Source organism: Haliotis cracherodii, unplaced genomic scaffold (assembly GCF_022045235.1).
Source record: "Haliotis cracherodii isolate W230 unplaced genomic scaffold, xgHalCrac1.p SCAF_10, whole genome shotgun sequence".
Taxonomy (NCBI): Eukaryota; Metazoa; Mollusca; class Gastropoda; order Lepetellida; family Haliotidae; genus Haliotis; species Haliotis cracherodii.
In genome coordinates, this window is record NW_027266265.1 from 12,150,826 (window position 1) to 12,172,793 (window position 21,968).

The 21,968-nt window shown below is 38.8% G+C and overlaps 1 protein-coding gene across 1 annotated transcript in view; it reads left to right on the forward strand.

Moving 5' to 3' along the window:
• Nucleotides 1-304: 304 nt before the first annotated feature.
• LOC139446481 (eukaryotic translation initiation factor 2-alpha kinase 1-like) overlaps nt 305-21,968 on the forward strand; it is a 29,170-nt gene continuing 7,506 nt past the window's right edge. Inside the window, exons 1-13 of the mRNA XM_071227794.1 lie at nt 305-613; nt 3,303-3,400; nt 3,918-4,112; nt 7,003-7,136; nt 8,651-8,691; nt 9,650-9,773; nt 11,136-11,216; nt 13,895-13,976; nt 15,427-15,493; nt 17,006-17,474; nt 18,540-18,630; nt 19,367-19,467; nt 19,789-19,909. Of these exons, the coding sequence (XP_071083895.1) occupies nt 3,310-3,400; nt 3,918-4,112; nt 7,003-7,136; nt 8,651-8,691; nt 9,650-9,773; nt 11,136-11,216; nt 13,895-13,976; nt 15,427-15,493; nt 17,006-17,474; nt 18,540-18,630; nt 19,367-19,467; nt 19,789-19,909 (1,597 nt within the window). The 5' untranslated portion in view covers nt 305-613; nt 3,303-3,309. The remainder of the gene's footprint in view (nt 614-3,302; nt 3,401-3,917; nt 4,113-7,002; nt 7,137-8,650; nt 8,692-9,649; nt 9,774-11,135; nt 11,217-13,894; nt 13,977-15,426; nt 15,494-17,005; nt 17,475-18,539; nt 18,631-19,366; nt 19,468-19,788; nt 19,910-21,968) is intronic.

Here is a 21,968-nt window from a genome sequence, read left to right on the forward strand (position 1 = left end):
TTTCATGTATATTCGAATACCTTTGTTTGACTAGATATTGCATCAGAGACCATATAATAGAGGTCTCTGATTGCATGTACTTGTATTTTCATATTACGAAATTAATATCTTACAACAACATGCAAATATTTAAGAAGTTTCCCCAAAAACATCATTTTTAGAAAAAATACAAGTAATGCTTACACTACAATCAGGATCGAACCTCATGAGTGGCTGTTACTTTTAATGCGTATTTCAAATGAACAGAATTTAGAGTTACGTCCCTTACCGGATGTAAATTCATTGTCATGGCGGCGTCCTTCAAACTTTTGGATTAATCTATCACAGTGTCAATTTCTCAAGACAGAATCATGTCACGTCCATCAAATTAATGCGACGAAGCGAGATTGATAATGCGTTTTGAAAAAATAGTCTCTCATCAATACAGCAATTTTCATTTAAGATTGCATCATTCTCGAAGTTTCCATATGCAGGTGTGATGACAGTTTTCGTCTGCATGCTTGTTTGGGGGAATCCCCAGGTGTTCTAAACAAGAGGATGATGGACAAAATCGGATATCATACGCTGTAAAGCATAGACCGCGCAAGTCAGTACAACATTCAGGCGCGTGCAGGTAAGTTCAGACAGTTAATTTATGACCAGCTGATGACTGATCTAAAAAACATGTCTAATAATACTTTATTCATGAGCCTTCATGTTCAGTCATGTTCAAATTTACATTTTTCTTTAAACAGTAATAATTTCCATTGCCATATTGAAACATATGATAGACATATCTATCTACAGCCTAACTTTCCCTTCTTCACTAAGTTTTGAAAGTTGTTTTCGCCTATGAGTGACTGTGAGTGAATATTGCGTTATGTAATGTCAGCAATTTCGCAGGTATTTGTAGCCAAAACATATGATAAATGAAACATCTTCGTACATATGCATTATGCCGGACACCAATCTGCCATGTTTGTTTGATGCTACTAATAAAGTATCTACTTGGTAATTAAAGGGGCACTGATCTAACGCAATTCCCCGGGACTGGTTGTTGCCTTTGTTATTGTTTTTTCCCAGTGAGTACCCGGATATATAGCAGAAATCTAGACTAGTTCGCGACCTCTGCTGCGCTATTCGTAAGCGCATTAGTCACTTTTATGGGTAGTAATAAGGGCGTATGGTCACATTGATCAGCAAAATGAAATAGTTTTCGAGATAATATGGAAATGTAGGTATCTTTGTGGGTAGCATCGGTAATGGTGACGAAGTTTTGATAAGTCACTTGCTTGGTAATTTTGCGATTTTCGTTTATACTATTTCGACTTGCAACACAAAGTAAATATTTCACCTGAGCATTGCTTTTTTTATAGTGTGTATATTTTTTTACTGTCAATATGTGTAACAAATTTATTAAACTGAAAAACATTTCCATCTGAATTATTATGATAACAAATTCCAAACATTTTGATGTTTAATGTCATCACCAAGAGACTGAAAATGTTACGTTGAAAAGTATATTTCTATGTTGTTTGGCTTCTAATCCTACATAATAATCTGTTGTCATGTTTGTAGGCCCTTTTGATCGTCTTAATCAATCTGGACAGATTTTTTAGTCAAAATGACTGAAATATTTACACATTTTATAAATTGCCTGAGAGATTCACATTTTACAAATTTACGGTAATTTAAACACGCTTACAAAGGAAAAGACCTTTGAAAATAACGTCTATCGCGCATTGAAGAATTTCCCAACCAAGACGTAGAGAAACAAGAACGAATCGGTTCAAATGAAGGAAAACAAAATGCGAATACTATAATTACAACCTACCAAATTTATGTGTATAAATTTTAGGCAGCTGCCTTGTTGGAGGAATGTATCCGTGAATATCCACACAACGGAAACAATATCCCACTCGTCTGCAGCTGTACAAAGAAACTTATTCGATGTCACGTGTTTCTGTAACAATCAAATTTTTTAAAAGATATATATCGTTTCGGGATATTATAACCCGTGTTCGTTTCTCAACTGATCACTTGGATTGTTTCAGGTGTTTCACATAGGTGTCAAGTCTCAAGGGTTGGCTGAGAAAGCCCACGTGACAACTATTTTCCATTGAGTGATTGATAACAATGATCAATCAATCAACATATTATCAGTTAACCCTTTGAACAAAGTATGTTGTTTTTACAGCGGCACTTCACACCATGATATGAGTGTATTCCCTTTGTTTTAGTAAACCTAGACATGTAAGCACTCACTTTTGACATATCCACTGTGCAAGATAAAAGTGATTAATCAATCAACGTATTTTCTGTTAATCTTTGATGACTAGGAATGATCCGTTGAATTACAAAAAAAAGAAAATCAACTGATCATTCATCTCTTGCTGGGCTGCCACGTGCATATTACATAACACACATTTCACCTCACTTCAAACCTGGATTTAGATTGAATAATTACCCCAGACACAATAAATGCCAAATGGGAACCTTTGTCAGGTAATCTAAGTGGTGCCACCACTAATTGTACCTGTAATAAATTTATTAACTGAGCATCAAGTGAATGACGACAAATACACAAGTGTAGGGTTATACGAGAAAACATGGATGACAACAAGGGAGTAGTAATCGTATTACCGACGCAATCAGAAATCCGAAAATGCTTTCACTGCATGGATACTTTTTTTTAGTATTAAACAATAGTCATCTGGGGTATTTCCAAATGACGACATCCAATGAGCTCCGCCGTTCTTTTTGTCTGTTTGTTTAGGCTGAAGAAATTAATTAACATGCACCCTTTGTCGAAATCTCTATACATCACAGTTAACCAATCAGTGTTTATGCAAAAAATGCGTAAAACAAATATTGCCTCCAGCCTCCAAGTTTATTTAGCAGTCCTTGCAGACGGTAGCTCAGTCTCTGGTCACGCTCAGTTGCGTTGCGTATCATCCGGGTACTCACGGGGAAAAAACAATAACAAAGGCAACAACCAGTCCGGGGAATTGCGTTAGATCAGTGCCCCTTTAAAGATTTCATTTACTTACAAAAGTCTTTAATTCAAGTCGTTGAGTAGGGGGCAAGCCCCCAAAACCCCCTGGTGCTATAGCAAGGCGACAAAAATGGCGTCTGAAAAACATAGAAGCCATTACTAAGGAATGAGCTCGTGCACATCCCTTACCAAAATGGCAGAAGGTGTCCAATATACGTCATTCTGGCCAACATCTTACTCTAGTTTGTTGATCTCCATTTTATATGAATGTAATGTGTTATTGATCTCCATGATGTTTACATGATTAAGATACAGTATCTTTCTACAGGTGAAAAATGCCAGGCAACAAAAGCTTGACAAGGAGTTTAGGAACTAAAACTTCATTCTCAAGAAAGGGGGCTCTGCAGCCCTTTAGGAACCTTGATGGTAATTATTTTCTTGGACTATAAAGTATTTTCTCGGACTATAAAGTATTTTCTCGGACTAGAAGTGGACCTTTGAATATTGAATTGCTGAGTTGCTTCCACATTAGCATGTGTTAGCTGCATGGGACAAGTCCAACTTTACTATCCATGTACCCAACCCCCTTTTTACCAGACACGAACTAGCCTTGTACCCACTGTAGGTCTCAAGAGTTTGGAACAAAATGGCTGACTGGTAGTTGTTTCACCAGAGCCAACAAACATTTGAAGTTCAGGAGGTATGCATGCATCATCGGAAATAAATGCAAACATTAGCAACTTGTAGTGTAACCATGGAGTTTTATTTTTAATATCATTAAACAATACATCATATGACTAACCACGGGCCTGGGTAGTACACGAGTAACCCTTACCACCTCTAGTGTTACGTTAGGTTGTGTTTCATCTTGATGTTAGCTCAAATTGTTATAAAAAAAAAAACACATTATATTGACATGTAAGTATTGAAATATCATTTTCAGATTCTGATTTAAGAGGCATCAGTGGCAATCGTCCACCTCCCCTGTCGATACCACTTGTACAAGATGTGCCCAGGGAGTCACGAGAGATTGTCTTACCAGGGCAGGTCCAGACCCACCTGTTGATCACTTCTCTCCTTGAACAGATGTGCCTCATGGCTGTTGAGGATCCACACATGGCAAATCAACTTTTTACCAGTAAGATTTAAGGCTTAAGATAGATTCTGGAGAGCCATTCTTGTTGCTTTTACTTGGTTCTAGTATTAACTCATCCTTTCTTAATTTCTTGGCACTGCACCTTACATGTCAGGCCACAAAGTTGCGACTTACGGGTTAAGTCCAATCTCATTAAAATCAGATCTTAGTTCTCGCTACCGCTTATCAAAGATCTGAGGACATCCCAATACGGGTCATGTCAGACCAACCTTGCGCGAACTTTGACCGACCAATGGAATGACCAATCAGGAGGCCGCTTTCTAGTGCTTTACGGCACAAATTTCAAATTGGCGACTACGCTTCGAAACATATTTTGACAAATTCTCGATTACAAATTTCAAACCTGAAAAAACAAACATTCTGGAATGGCTAATAGATGGTCTAGATTGTAAGGATTGTACAGTCGTTAAACCTGTAACTATCGTCCGGAATACCCCATGTTAAAGTTTTCGAGATCGCATGATAAGAAATCACATTCCGAGTGTCACTTTCATAATCTAGTCATCTTCTCGAGGCAAGAGAGTTAACTGACACATACAGTGTTTCAATTAAACATGAAAAGATTTAGAAAATATCTGTTGACAATGAGTAAGCGGTGCACATGCTTTGTAAATCCTGCAGTCGACCGAAATCTGCATGACACTTTACGAACCGGATTTCGATTTCAGTGCGCGATTTTGATTGGACTATGCATAGACTCGTTAGCCCAGCCAAAATGTAACTCTGTAATGTAATACCAGCCTAGTTCGGCAAGGGTGGAAACTGGACTTTTATAGTCAGTTAACACACTTGCCTCGGGAAGATGAATCTAGTAAGCGACGCACTGGTTGGTCGGATGAAAGGTCGTTCTGACGTGACCCCTAATTGGATGTCTTCAGATCTTTGTTTAGCGGTAGCGAGAACTAAGGTCTGATTTTAATGAGATTGGACTTAACCCGTAACCAATGTGACCTAAATTTCAGTTTGTCTAGTCTAAAATTCAGAGGTAGCCAAATGACTACCTAGAAAAATATCTTGTGGCAACTAAATTCTATTGCTACACATCTGTATACACAAAAATAAATAACAGCTGATATTGGAAAACATGTCTGCTCATAATTGTACTCGCAAATAATTCCTTCTAAAGTTGACAATGAACCAAAATACATAAAAATTAATGTAATTAGTACTTTATTTTAGTTGACAATGCTCATTGGATAAGCGAGGATATCCCTATATAATCTGGTAACATAAATTGCATCATTGTTCAAGTCACATGTAACAAAATTAAAGTAGAGTTTCCATTGAGATACAATTTCAAGACTTGAGATGTAACTTGTACATATTATAATAGTTATTTGATAAAGATAATTTCACATGTTTTTGGCTACCTACTATGTTGCCTTGACTTCTTGATTTACCCCTGGCTACCTGGAAAAAAATACTTGTAGCCATATGGCATGATATGGCTACTTGGTAAAAATTTAAACTTTGAGGCCTGCATGTTTGAACATTTAATTGTGGCATATCAAACTTCCGTAATTATTCTTCCATAATATTATTTGAATTTATCATATTTATCCCATGTCAAAATCTTTCAAAAACAAAATGTCTTGTGTTATCCAAATGGCCATTTAAAAACATTAAACAAACATGTTTAGAAATTATTCCAATCTACATATACATGTATCATGATATACACATACAGTGTTTCAATTTAACATGAAAGTCAAGTGTTTCTTGTTGTAAGCCTAATGTTAAAAGTAAAATTTTAGGGGATACTTGAATTCGAATATTCTGGTACAAGTGGGTTTCCGATGATAAAGCATTTTATCAAATAATGTGTAGGTAAAAGCCAACAAATAAAATGATATCAGTTGGGATCATATGCTGATAGAGATGCAAATATCAAAGGTCAAGTAGGACTTCTTTCAGTGTTTAGAAACAAATAAGGCGTCGCCCTCGTCATTCGGCGATCGTGTCAGAATTATAACCATAAGGAATCTGGAGAAACTACTGGGATAATTGCTATCATTATCAAAAGAATATTCTAGTATACTGAAAATCAATGTCTAACTGTGATGTAGCTAAGGCTTTTTACAAGTTTTAGCAACTTTGGACATATAAATGGTGAAACCATTTAGCAAGGACACTAGCCAAGTGGGATCAGTTTTCAACATTCCATAACTGTAATTGTAGATCTCAGTGGCTTGGATACCTTGTCCCCAAATTAAACAGTTGGATTTGGCCAAAATATGTTAAAATTGTTATCTTGTTTTGTTTTTTTGCTGTGTGTACGTCTGACTGCACTTCGTAACATTATGACAGGACAAACTAAACAAACAGGCTAAGGTTAGAGTAGCTTCCCTTTGATAAAGGGCAGTTACTCTAGCGGGACAGACCAATAGATTGCAGGGTCATTCGAAACTTCGAAACATGTATGTACACTGATATCTCGATGTCCCAAGTAACTATCGGAATTACTGATGGAATTCCATTTGGGATTTGCATCCAATGAGTAGATTGTCCCCTGCCTCTGTTGTGCATGCTCCCTAATACTGCACAACAGCCAGCTGGGGGAGGCAACTGAATTAGGGCAGGGAACAAGTCTAATCAATTGAGGAGTTGTGTGGAGGGAGGTAATTACAAATTATTTTCAAAACATGGTACATCTTCTAACTTTCAAAGTTAATACCGTCGATTTTCGTACTTGCCCAAGGGCAACTAAATTATGTTTTTCCGCTTGCCAAGTATGTTTTCACGGGTTGGGCCAGTTGGTATACTGATTGAACACGCATGAACCCTTACTACGTGTAGTTGAAGGAAGTGCTTTATTGATAGACATGTTTGTTTGTTATGAAACTTAGACTAATTTTATAATTGTTTGTCGTAGTGATATGTCAGCAGTTGGCGAAGTTGAGGGTTATCTCCCCACTGACCTTCATTGATGAAATGAGCAGTTCTAGGGCCCGATACCGACTCACTCTACACAACATGATACATAAAGCAAAGCGAGACATGTTCAAGGTAAGACCAGCCTTTGAAATTCAAGTTCGTCTGCAAGAGCGAGACTACTAAAGTTTTCTATGAACAAATCAGAATCCAATGATGGTAGCCCTCAGTGACTAGTAGCATTGAGGGTTATAATTCAAAACCAATTCTCAGTTCTTCCTCTGGACTATTCTCAAAAAAGAATCCTGAGGCTGAAGATGATATTCTCTGTCCATTTTCAACCTTTGTGGCCACTCAGTTATGACAAAGGACATGGTCTTCAGGATTCTGTTGATTATGAGATATCTTAAGTTTGATCACCAGTTTTGTAAATATTTACTGGCAAGCTATCTTGGAGAAGTCTGAAGACCCCAATCAAATATGTCAGCTTGACCTTATTTTTAAGGTCATGAAAAAAGAAAAAAGAAGCCCAACATGCCAGGTGGACTTTGGATGTTTTTGCTGCACATTTAAGTATGGGCAGATCACCTACCTTTTTTTGAAGCCATGGTGGGTGCTGGGGTAAAATTGCTCCCCAGCAAGCATTGTTCACAATATCAATCACTGGATTGTCTGGTCCAGACTCAATTATTTACAGATCGCCATCATTTAGCTGGAACATTACTGAGTGCAGCATTACACAACAAACAAACAAACTTCTTTTGAGTAAGTTTCTATAAACTGAACCTCTGTTTGGCTGCTACACAACTGGCAGGTATTGTACGTTGCAATGCTTCTGGTGCTAGTATTAACCCAATCAAAAACCTCTCCCTCTCACGGTATTGTATGGATTTTCTCTTAAACACCACGATACCCAAAATATGATACACAGAATCAACCAATAAAACTATCTCTTTCATGTTAATGACGCAATGGAACCTAACGAGCCCCCTCAGTTGTGCTACAAGAATATAAAAATGCAGATAATGATATGCATGCTTTGTTTTGTTGGTTTGTTGTTTAATGCTGCACTCAGCAATATTCCAGCTATGTGATGACGGTCTGTAAATCATAGAGTCTGGACCAGACAATCCAGTGATTGACATCATGAGCATCGGATACTAAGACATGCATCAACCAAGGCAGCGAGCCTGACCACCTGATCCCGTTAGTCGCTTGTATGTCAGTAGGATTTGAAATGTAATGCATCTTATGCATTGCGACACAGGGTTTGTAACTGATGTATTGTATCGTAAGCCTTGTATCGTGTTACAATACTGTATTGCTGTCTCGTAACACCACTAATGCAATTATATATCAGCCCTTTAGATACGGAGCCATGGTTTGGATTATCAAGAGCAATGTGTCATTTCAAAGTAATTCCCTGAATCAAAATTATCCGGAAACTCCCAAGCAGTTCTGTGGGCAAGTCTGGATTCCTTCAATTTCAGGCCTGAATGGATTTCCTGGGTTGCTTTCTGTGATATATTAAAAGACAATTTTACAAATAATGAATTTGATAATGTTCTTATATAAAAACTAAAGCTCAGTGTACCACATTGGCTGACACATGATGTTTTATAACTTTTTAAATTTATCCACATTTTCAGCAAACCACTCTCATGAAACTCCACTGGGCTGACACACCAAGGTAGGATGCTGTTGAATACAATTTGGAAATTGTGAAATGTCTGCGTAATCCTTGTTTTGTCTTTTTGTGTCTTGTTTATGCCACATGCAGCAATATTTGAGCTATCTGACGTCGGTCTGTAAATAACCAAGCATGGACCAGACAATCCAGTGATTGACATCTTGAGCATAGATCCATGCAATTGGGATACGATGACATGCATCGACCAAGTCAGCGAGTCTGACCACACAGTCCCGTTAGTCGCCTGATCTTAGATCCCCATTACACTTCAACTTGTCTAGTCCAGATTCAATCACTTTACAGGCTGCTGTGATATAGCAGTTTTCACTGACTAGAGCATGGTATATCGGCATATTGTCTCAATTTAGTATTAAGGTACATATTTCAGGTCTAACATCTTCAGCAAGAACATTTTAAAATGCATTTCTCAAAAAAGGATCTATTGTCACCTTTATGAAAATCCTAAGTGGAATGGAGTTCTCACATGATTGTATTTACAGCCAACAATTATTAATCTAGCATAAGGAAGGAATATTAAGAAAACGCCAGCAGGTGTAAAAAAGTTATGCACATGTTAAAACATACAATGTTTCACCAGATACAAACCTTGTGCACAACACAAGCGCAATGAACATTAACTCAAGAAGCAAAACACGTAAGGGTTTGAACAGGTTTATGCTAAAGATCAAAAACAGGTCTTCTCTCAGCAAGTGACAAGAGTAATGTGAGGATCCGTGACGTCACTTCCTTTGGTCACGTGGGAGGTGCATGATGGGATTGGCCTCTCAGCTAGTTGGAACAACTTCTTCAAGCAAAGACCCTCACACAGCTCTTTTCTCTGTCAAGAACAAGCAGTAATATGCATTAAGGAGTAATGCAGGATAAGTATACAAATATAAAAAATATCTAGGATTTTACTAGTTGTTAGAATTGAACACAGATCCGCTGACTTTTGCAGGCTGTCTGAAATACCGCTGGTAGCTCAGAGCATACAGAGTCTGGCCATGCAGGATTCTAGGTACAGACATGAATTTGTTGAAACCTGCCGACTAGGGAAAGGAGGATTCGGTTCTGTTTTCAAGGTAATTTTTGAAGCTATTACTTTTTTCTACTGATGTGTCATGATTATTAGCTGATGTCAAGTGTTCGAAATAGGTACCTGTGTAAGAGTGAATATTATCCTACCCTATTTTTTATCCCAGTGATGAAATCCGCTTGTGTCAGGATGATTCTCCCTAGTGAATTTGAAGCCATACCAGTGTGGCACAAGGTAGAATACTATACCCAGAGTAAAACTCCCCCTGGATAATATTTAGGTAGGATATTATCCTTGCTTACACCTGCACGTAGACCCATGACTAGTAGATCTCATGTTGGGTCCATAGTTTCAAATTTATATAGGTTTTTATGTCCTGCAGTAAATTTACGTGTTGATTTATTTGTCACGATAAGCTGCAGTTTCTTAAATAAGGACCTGAAGAGTTTAGTCAGGGCCTGCAGCTTCTAAAGTCTGGTGGCCTGGCATCTTTTGTATTTCAAACACTTGCTCATGCCATTATTTAGAATGAAAAATGCTCTTGACAGTCATGCTGGCATTCTTGCAAAAATATCCCTTGTATTTAATTTGTGCTTTCAGACCAGAAAAAAAGGAGATTTTATGGATCGGGTGGTCAGGCTCGGTGGCTTGGTTGTTAGTGTGTCAACATGCCATCGTTGCTCATACCATCTGTCTCTGGGTTGCCTGGTCCAGACTTGAATATTTACAGACTGCCAATATATAGCTGGAATATTGCTGAATGCAGCATTAAACAAAAAAACAAAACAAAATCAGACCAGGAAATGAAAATTTTGATGCTTGGCAGTGTGTTAAAACAGTTCAACATTTACCATGTTTACCAATGTTTAGCTCACGTTGTTGATATTGTACATGTTGGCACTGTATTCAAAAGTTTTCACAAAAAGTACTTGGTATTTCAAACTCATAAAAACACAATATTTGTCCCTTGGCCACAACAGAGTAAGTTTTAAGTTTGGAACTTAAAAACATAAGACATATTTGATATACAGTTTACGTTCCAAATCCTTAGTGCCTGTTGTTCTTTTATTTTCTGATGATGCTTATCTGTAGAGTAAATTTAAGTTCTCATGCCAGAATCATGGCCCAAAGTAAGGAATTTGAAATATCTCACAAAATAATCAGAGTATGATTGAATAGTGTACCAAGTGAACAGCTTCATATTTGATTAAACTCTGTTCATTGTCACACAACTCTTTAACAAGGAGTCACTCAAGTGTTGGTAAGCTGGTGAAGGTGAGCTTTTGTACCTGTTAAAACATTTTGCATGCAGAACTTACTTTGTTTTCTATCCTTTTACTATAAAATAACCAACAATCTGATAGTGTTTGAGTTTGAAATTAGATTTTCCATACTTTTATTTTTTCAGGCCAAAAATCGACTTGATGGAAGAGAGTATGCTGTGAAAAAAGTCAAGTTCAAACATAGAAATGCAGGACTACTTTTAAAGGTAAATTTTCACCTACTTTTATTGAGGAGCTTATTTGTCATCATTATTCAGACATGTATGATACTACATCTTTTACTTAGCCTGCATTACATTATGCATATTGTTGCTTTCAGGTCAAAAGTATCCATGGAAAGAAGACTCAGAGGATTGTATTCTTGATATGAATAGAGTTGTTGAACCCAGAGTAATGACCGCTCCCTGGAGTTACCTCCCATTCCCCTCTCTGTATTCATTGTTGTTTCATTGGCTGTGGTGAAGACACATTGGTCATGGAGCTCAGAAAGATTGTTCAACTTTACCCTTATCCTTTTAATTTTGGGTTTTATTTTCTACTTGGTACCTTATATTTCACAATACACACCATACCAATGGATTGTACGACATAGTTATTCCATTTGTTGGAATTTTGCAGTCATTTATTTTACTCTACACATTTCTCTCTTCTGTTTTTTCCTGCCATTTTTGTTAGCTCACCTATTTGGTTTCCCACTGTTAGCATGAGGCCAAGGAATCAGGTTCACCGCCTACATCGACAACTGCCGGATGTATGATCAGCTGGCTTTCACTCTTTGTTTCCTACATCTCTCCCTAGACAGATGGCAGGATATATCCAACCACAAAGACTATGCCAGCGCCCAGTACTGTTAGACCTGACTTTCTGCTTCTATCGCCTGATAGATCATCATTCTACAGGCCAGAGTGAGACACATCCCCAGCTGCTGAAACGTCCTAGCCGGCCATCACCGGAATCCAACCCCAGATAGCTTCCAGCTACATACCTGAAGCATCTGCAAAAGTGTTGTCAGCAAAGGACTACTCTAGACAAGCAGCTAAGGCAGTAACCTGAGCCCACCAGCCTTCCACCAGGACCCCTACGACCCCAAGTGGGAGACATTCGGCCTACAGCAGCGTCTCCTCAGTTCATGTCGGACTTCCTGTGATTCCCCTACGTACCACAAAATTCTCCACTAGAGCCATACAAACCTTGCCCCCCCCCCCCTTTGGATGTCTCTCGCAGAATATGAGTTTTTTCCTGGCATTGGCATTAGTAGTCAACACGAACTGTTCGCCCTTGATGTCACCAGGGTTCAGTTCGAACAACGCAGACAGGGTTCCATACATCTTGGCCTATGTTGAAACTTTATAGCTGAGAATCAACAACCAGACCATCCTGACAGGCACTTCACTCTCCTCCATGCTCAGATCCTAAGACGAGGAAGAACTTATATTATGCTCCATCAGAGCGATAAAAGCCTATTTAATAGCATCGGTCTCTAGATGGGAAACTGGACATCGTCTCTTTCACCCCACGGACAGGACCTGTGCAGGTGACTTCACTAGAAACAAAGTCCTGGCAACCTACGGCATAGCGCAACTCAAACATCACAGGGCAAATATGCTAACGAGAGCAGGTTGTTTGCATCCACCTTGACTTTACATGGCAACTGCTCTGTTCAGTCAATCATGCAGGAATGCCTATGGGAATCAAACACAGGCACACTCAGTTTTGGACCATTGGTGGTTGCACAACATGCTGTCTGCCGTACTGTCCCCTCGTCGCCACTGTTGGCAGAATAAGTGGACTTTTTTGCCTTCATACTCTATACTACCCTATCAGACATTCACCTTGAATGCGACAGTCATTGGGAAAGTACTGCCGATTGTTTAATATGAAACCTGCAGGCTAGTACATAGAGAGTAATGATGCCTGTGTCCTCCCACCACTATTCTGCTGTTCTGTGGGAAGGGTGATTGCATAGTATATAACACTTTACTACTGTTTTCATGGAAGCAGAAGTTACACGTCATTCATTTACTATTCTCCATGGTAACTACATTTTACTCCTGCTTTCATGAGGGTTGAAGTCAGAATAAGTATACTTACTTCTTGATGCCATGCTCTCTTCATCCCTCAGACATTTACCCTGCATGCAACAGTCATTTTGACATGCAAAATTTTCTTACAAAATCTGCAGTCAAGTACAAGGAAGTACATAGAGAGCACTGACTTCTGCGTCCTCCCCCACTTGTCTGCTGTTCAGTGGGAGTGGTGAATTTGTACTAAACCACGCTTCATTCATTCACTATTCCCCGAATATTTGAAAGTTTGTTTGGGGAAACAACACTATTTCAATGTTTTTCCATAAGAAATTCATCTGTAATAGTTATCACAAATGTCACACTTTGTGTCTCACACACTTACAAGACTGGACCCATCGATTCGAGTCGATATCAGTGCGACATATGTCACCTGTAGCTGCAACCAATCAGCTGTCAGGATGTTGCTGATGTCACCATCGTGTGTTGCTCTTATAGTCTTTCCTGAAGGTATGCACTACTGCCTACCGATGGATACAGGCTTATGCACAATGTAATGCAGGCTAAGTAAAAAATATTACAATATCAGAATATATTCTCTATTTAATACTTAACCATGAGTTAGCTTGCAATACATGTCTCACTGCCCTTCCTTGGACTTAGGTCTTCCTCCCTGCTCATACTTCAGGTGGACTCACGAAACTCAATGACTACAAACTTCAACAATTATATTTTTATCAAGTATACAATCCTTTGAGTCTTCTTTCCATGGATACTTTCGACCTGAAATCAAAATCGACAGGCTCAGTATTAAATAGAGAATATATTCTGATATTTTAATTATTTTCTTGACATTTCAGCTCTTACGAGAAGTAAAGGCATTAGCAGGTCTCACACACAGCAATATTGTCGGCTACAATGCAGCATGGCTAGAACATGGCAGTGAGTATGAAGTAAATGAAGATCGCCTTGATCAGATACCTATTTCTATACCCTGGCACGAAGTGGAAGGGGAATATACTATATTCAGTATAGGAATGGGTACTGTCCGTCCATCCTTCTGTCTTTCGTAAGGTTTCGTTTCCAGAGCAGAACTAAAAAATCATGAGAGACATCTAAACCAAACTTGGCACATAGATAGGTCATATCAGTGAACTGGTGCCTTTTGATAGTTTGAGATTTTTGAAAAAGTATTTTTCAAGTTTTTGAACGACTTTGACTTAGATTGAAAATAGCAGAACGTGCTCCTTTCCGGAGCAGATCTTGAAAACTGTACTATATTTCTTCAACAAACTTGGCACATAGATAGGTCTAGTGATGAACTGGTGCTTTTTGACAGTTTGGGTTTGCTTTTTGTTTTTTAAAATTGTTTTTAGAGTTTTATAGCAACAATTTTGCCTTAGGGGCTAATGCCTTGCACACAACCGGACATGTCATATTAGTGGGGGATATGAGTATTTTATGATTATGTACTCTGTGAAAGTACCGGGTTAAAATGGATCCCCAGATACCTATGTCTGGAGGCCAGACTTTGTGAATTGGTTGATTGAGTGTCATTGAATCTCTGACATGGAAATTTGCTCATTTCAGTCACTGTTTTTTCTTGCCTGGACAGGCCACAGTGACATAACTGGAAATTTGTTCTCACTCACATCCTCACAGTCTCACTCATGTCCTCACTCACGGCCTCACTTACGCCCTCACTTAAGTCCTCACTCGCATCCTGACTCCCACTCGCATCCTGACTAATGCCCTCACTTAAGTCCTCACTCGCATCCTGACTCCCACTCGCATCCTGACTAATGCCCTCACTTAAGTCCTCAATCACATCCTCACTCATGCCCTCACTTAAGTCCTCAATCGCATCCTCACACATGCCCTCACTTAAGTCCTCAATCGCATCCTCACACATGCCCTCACTTAAGTCCTCAATCACGTCCTAACTCATGCCCTCACTTAAGTCCTCACTCCCACTCGCATCCTCACTCATGCCCTCACTTAAGTCCTCAATCGCATCCTCACACATGCCCTCACTTAAGTCCTCAATCACATCCTCACTCATGCCCTCACTTAAGTCCTCAATCGCATCCTCACTCATGCCCTCACTTAAGTCCTCAATCGCATCCTCATTCCCACTCGCATCCTCACTCATGCCCTCACTTAAGTCCTCAATCGCATCCTCACTCCCACTCGCATCCTAACTCATGCCCTCACTTAAGTCCTCAATCACATCCTCGCATCCTCACTCACGCCCTCACTTAAGTCCTCAATCGCATCCTCACTCCCACTCGCATCCTCACTCATGCCCTCACTTAAGTCCCCACTCACACCCTCATGGCCCCACTGATGTTGTAATGTCCTCACTCATATCCTCATGTCCTCACTCACTTAGTTTCAGGTCCTCAGACATCCAGTCACACCAGCCACAGCTCAGATGACAGCAGCTCATCCTCAGACAGGTCAGATTTATGTGATGAAATGTTAGTGATAGAGGGCTCTGATGTTTGGAATAGAGGGCTCTGATGTTTGTAATAGAGGGCTCTAGTGATTGTGATAGAGGGCTCTGATGTTTGTGATAGGGGGCTCTGATGTTTGTCATAGAGGGCTCTAGTGATTGTCATAGAGGGCTCTGATGATTGTAATAGAGGGCTCTGATGTTTGTCATAGAGGGCTCTAGTGATTGTGATAGAGGGCTCTGATGTTTGTCATAGAGGGCTCTAGTGATTGTGATAGAGGGCTCTGATGTTTGTGATAGAGGGCTCTGATGTTTGTGATAGAGGGTTCTGATGTTTGTAATAGAGAGCTCTGTTGATTGGGATAGAGGGCTCTGATGTATGTGATAGAGGGCTCTGATGTTTGTGATAGAGGGCTCTGATGTATGTGATAGAGGGCTCTGATGTTTGTGATAGAGGGCTCTGATGTTTTTGATAGAGGGTTCTGATGTTTGTGATAGAGCGTTCTGATGTTTGTAATAAAGGGCTCTGATGTTTGTAATAGAGGGCTCTGATGTATTTGATAGAGGGCTCTGATGTTTGTGATAGAGGGCTCTGATGTATGTAATAGAGGGCTCTGATGTTTGTGATAGAGGGCTCTGATGTATGTGATAGAGGGCTCTTATGTTTTTGATAGAGGGCTCTGATGTTTGTGATAGAGGGCTCTGATGTTTGTAATAGAAGGCTCTAGTGATTGTGATAGAGGGCTCTGATGTTTGTAATAGAGGGCTGTGATTTTTGTGATAGAGGGCTCTGATGTTTGTGATAGAGGGCTCTTATGTTTGTGATAGAGGGCTCTGATGTTTGTGACAGAGAGCTCTGATGTTTGTGATAGAGGGCTCTGATGTTTGTGATAGAGGGTTCTGATGTTTGTGATAGAGGGTTCTGATGTTTGTAATAGACGGCTCTGTTGATTGGGATAGAGGTCTCTTATGTTTGTGATAGAGGGTTCTGATGTTTGTAATAGAGGGCTCTGATGTATGTGATAGAGGGCTCTGATGTATGTGATAGAGGGTTCTGATGTTTGTGATAGAGGGCTCTGATGTATGTGATAGAGGGCTCTGATGTTTGTGATAGAGGGCTCTGATGTTTGTGATAGAGGGCTCTGATGTTGTGACAGAGGGCTCTGATGTTTGTAATAGAGGGCTCTGATGTTTGTGATAGAGGGTTCTGATGTTTGTGATAGAGGGTTCTGATGTTTGTAATAGAGGGCTATGATGATTGGGATAGAGGTTTCTTATGTTTGTGATAGACGGTTTGGATGTTTGTAAAAGACTCGGATCTGTGTAGTAGATCGGTTAATGTGTGTAGTAGGTCAGTTATATGTTTGTAGTAGATGAGTTAAATGTTTGTTATGGATGCCAATAAGAGAACTTAGTTGACTCTTGCTCTGTGGAATACACAACAGCACAAAACACATCACTGACACAGAACCAAATTTTTGTAGGAAATAATTAAAACTATAACTGCTTGTTCCAGTGAAAGTTTTGGTCGCCAAGGCAACAGCCCAAGTGTCAGCATCGTATTTGGAAGCACCAACACAGGAGATAACTTGGATGACAGACATGGCCCCAAGATTCTGGAGCTGGATCCAAGTTATACAAATTCTGATATAGGACACAACGTAAAATTAACTTCCAACTATCTCAATATACCTCAGGCATCACATTCCAAGTCACTGAGCGTGTTTCAGCGACAGAAGAGTGCCAACAGTTTCTTCACTGCCACCAACGTATTGACGTATGGTGTGTCAGAGAAGAACTGCAACACCAACACAGACAGTGACGGGGTGTTCGCCGAGAGTCATTATCAAGAGACTGGGGCGATAACAAGCACGAGGAGGGTGTATCGCAGGAGCATCAGCTGTGAACCGATTCCAAGTACTGAGCAGTCTTTTGGGAACACGATGGATCGAGATGATTTTGATGGGGATAATTCTCCTTTTGCTGTGAGTATTTGTTTTCACTGATAACTAGGTACATTGTACTAATAAATTTTATTTTACATTCTTGTCTGGAACGGGTTAATAGTTAACATTGCAATTGTTTGGTTTAGTTTTTCCTGTTCAAATGTAACTCTCCTCATTCAATTTCATATACCCGGTACCGTATTTGACGTAATAAGCGCCCAGGGTGCTCTCAAAATCAGAAATAGGGGGCTCTTATTAGAATATTATTTTGGTGAAAAAAACAGAGTTGAAAGATAAATTTCGTGGTTTATGCTGACAGCCTGAAATGTATTTGTACGACAGATATAATTTTCCAGAATATAATTGCCAATAATAAAGGGTGCATATAACACACGAGTGCGTATTATATGCGAATAGGGGTCAGAAGGGGTGCTAATTGGGATTGTTCACTAGCCTATATAATAGCAAATCTCGACGTGGGCGCTTAATAGAGCGAGGCGCTTATTACGTCAAATACGGTATAGCAATTTGTGCAGTTAGTTTGTGAATCGTAAGGGCCCATGCTACATGGTTTGATAAAAGCTTAGAAAGTAGACGCTGGTTGTGTTGGCAACTTGTTGGTTGTCAGTTCGCAAAAGGAAGCTGGGATCAGGAAAGTAATGTGGGCAGGTGATTGGAAATAATTGGTTTTACATCAATATATGAGTTAATAAATCTTCATTGGGATAAATTACAATTGAAGGCTTCTATGTGATGCATCAAATCAAAAGTTGAGATAGAGGTTTCCTTGTGCAGGAGAGATTATGTAAATAAACATAGATGCAAATATTTTGGATCCGTATCAGAATTAGTGGTTCACTCAGGTATTGTGTTCCATTGTAATTCCTACGTAAAGTTAGATTAGGAAATGAAAATATGTGTAAAGGTAAATTTATTTAACATTGACATTATATTACTAAAATATATTTTACTCTCCTGTGTTTCCATTTCATAAATGTCATACTTAAGGAATATATGTATTCATTATGATTGCCTAAGGTTTGCAGAATACAACTGTTATTCCTTATAAAAGATATGTTGATGCACTCTTCTCTCTGCTTGTAGACCAGCGTGACCTTGTACATACAGATGGAGCTGTGTAGTCACACCCTAGCCGACTGGCTGGTTCAGAGGAATGAGGCAATCAAAGACTCAGGTTAGGAGAACATTGATGTATGAAAGTACATGTAGCTAGATTGTTTGACAAAGGTCAGAATTTTTACCTGGTATCCATTTTTTAACATGGTGGAAAAAGCATCCATGTGAGAATGTCACTTTTGTCACCTTGCTGTGCCATTTACTTACAGGTGATTAACGTATTCAACGTAATAAGTGCCCTCATCGATATTTGTTTACATATTGGCTAGTGAACAATCCCAATTAGTACCCCTTCCGATTGATCAGTGTACACAAGACATTTTAATTTGTGTATAATACGTGTGTTATATGCACCCTTAATTATCGGCAATTAAATCCTGGAAAAATATATCTGTCGTATATAAACATTTCAGGCATCAGCATAAACCACGAAAGTTACGATCTTTCAACACTGTTGTTCTTCACCAAGATAATATTCTAATAACAGCCCCCTATTTCTAATTTTGAGAGCGCTTATTATGTCAAATACGGTATGTTAATTTATATGTAGTGAATGTTTCTTCGTGAAAAAACATCAGTTTTTACCCTTTTATGACATTGATAGTCCAGGTTGTTACAAAATCAGAATTTGTTGTGTAATATTGTTAATATCAGAACAAGGTGAGCTACAGTACCTTATGGTTGTATTTACCCGACATTTTGTTGCCAATCAGTAGAGGATTCTACTGTCTACTGATACTGGAAGAAATGTAAGATTGCTCATGTCTGAAATAAATTTAACATGTTTATTTTAGATCTGAAGAACATTGATAGTGACAATATGAGGATATTTCATCAACTTTTACGAGGGGTTGACTACATCCACTCACAAGGCCTAATGCATAGGGATCTGAAGGTAAGTCACACATTCAGAACATGATATGAAGGAGCTTTGCTTTGGCCTGCAGCTTGCTCAATTGTTTTCATGACTCTGGGATGCAAATTTGCTCGTACCCACCAGCTAGTTTGTCTAATGTTAAGGGTATCCCTAGGGCTAGTTTCAGGCAGTTTAGGGATGTCCTTGGTTTAGATTTGATTATTTACAGGCCTCCACATAAACCTGGAATACTGCTAAGTGTGGCATTAAACTACAAAGAAACATCTCAGACACAGATAACAGACTTGGCCGGTTATAAAGAAGATGCAGACTCATGTTTCTCACCATGTATGATTTCAGCCGAGGAATATTTTCCTCCAAGGTTCATCACTCCATGTGAAGATCGGAGACTTTGGTCTGGCTACGGAGGACATCATGAGCAATGACGGAGATACTGTGTTGTCTCCCCCTGGATATAAAGGTACAAAAACACAAGAATCGGGTGAAGCAAAATAATGATTTTCAGGCCCTTCCTCATCAGAGAAAGACCACCACAATGTCTTGAAAGCTGGTATAGCTGCTTTTCAAGAAAACATTCAAATTCACTCTAAAATAAATATACATACAAATGTACTACTAAAAGCAAGTTAAGGACCACACGATTCTTTCACTTTGCTATACAGTAAATTACGGTTATAACGAACACGCTTATAATGAACTGACGGATTTAACAAATTTATTTTTTGGTCCCGACTATTTGCTGGATATATGCTGTATATATGCTTATAACGAACTACGATTATAACGAACTAAAATTAGCCGCCGCTTTGAGTTCGTTTCATGCCAGGACAGAGTAACTTTAGTAATAGAAAATAATCAGGTGGTCCTTAACTTCTTTTGAGTATTTTATGTGCAATTTTTAAGCAGGGATATTTTGTAACAAAAGGGAAAATAGGATTATTTTTAGTTCATCGAACTAAAGTTCATGTGAGCTTACGTTTGTCATCATAACCCACATCTCTGAAACCACAATGTGGATGGAGCTAAAACTTAAGACTTTGGAAGAACCCAGCAATATTGTCATACATCAAAGCTATTTTCATGTATTTCGATTTTTATACTGGCATGACATTAGACCTTCGTGTTCTCCTGCTACATCTAGAGGAACCTCATTTTAGACTGAAACCACTTATAATGCTCAAAATTTTATTTGGGTTCCCTATCTCTGCTGTAATAAGAATTAATTGCTTCTGTAAAATGTCCACATGTGGCCCAAATTTGAGCTATCAACCTTTCACCATCGTGTAATTTGATGAGCAGTCAGTATGTGTAAAATCTGACATCATGCTCGTGATGGTGGGTTGCCCATCCCTTGCCCATCCCTTGCCCATTCATCCATCATTAACTTCTACATTTTAGACATCTCTGAATCTGCAGATTCTGTGAAGCTGAAACTTCGGATGGATGATCCTGAAAATGGTGATATTGAAATTTACTTGCTGGAATTAAGTCCAGTTTCAGACACATTGAAAATGGCCAACCCAACCATTGATCAAATACTGAATACTGTATTCGACGTAATAAGCGCCTAGGGCGCTCTCAAAATTAAAATATTATTTTGGTGAAAAAAACCAGAGATGAAATATAAATTTCGTGGTTTATGCTGACAGCCTGAAATGTTTATGTATCATGATGTATGGCAGATATATATTTCCAGAATTTAATTGCCCATAATTAATGGTGCATATAACACAGGAGTGCGTATTATATGCGAACGAATAAGTCTTGTTTAAATTGATCAATCAGAAGGGGTGCTAATTGGGATAGTTCATGTGCCAATATATTAGCAAATATCGCCGTGGGCGCTTATTAGAGTGGGGCGCTTATTATGTCGAATACGGTAATTGAGTAATGAATTTGGTTCATACTTAGTGTTTGTATTGCCTGTTACAACCGTTTGATAACACCTTTGTTTGGTACTCAGATACTCTACCATTCAATCATTCATTACTTTGAGGATCTCATCGATGGTATCATGAACAAAATGTTTGGAATGTAAAGTTGTTTAAAGGCCATAATAAATTTGTTATTAATGATCAGATTTTCAGCCATTTTGAAATTGGATTGCTTTAAGGTTTGGTTGTATTTTTACAGTTGACGTGGCATTGATTTTCCAAGATTTACTACACAAAAATTATTGATATTAAAGATAATTCTTTCATGGACTTCTTCCAAAAGGCCCTGGGATTTCTTTTGACACATGTTATGACAATATCAAGGGTCAAGGGTCAAGGTCAAGAGATAGGTCAAAGTAAATATTTTTTGGTTTTGAAGGATTTATTTATTTATTGTTAAACTACTGAGTACATACCTTCTCTAGGGTGGGCCATGATTTGAAAAGATTTGGGTTAAGACTAGTCAAAGGTCAAGTTCAAGGTGAAATATAATCTGCTTCGGATGCATGGTTACCTCTACAGGCATGGAACCTAAAATGTACATGTTTCTTAACAAATCCTACTACATTGTGTGTCAGTTGTATT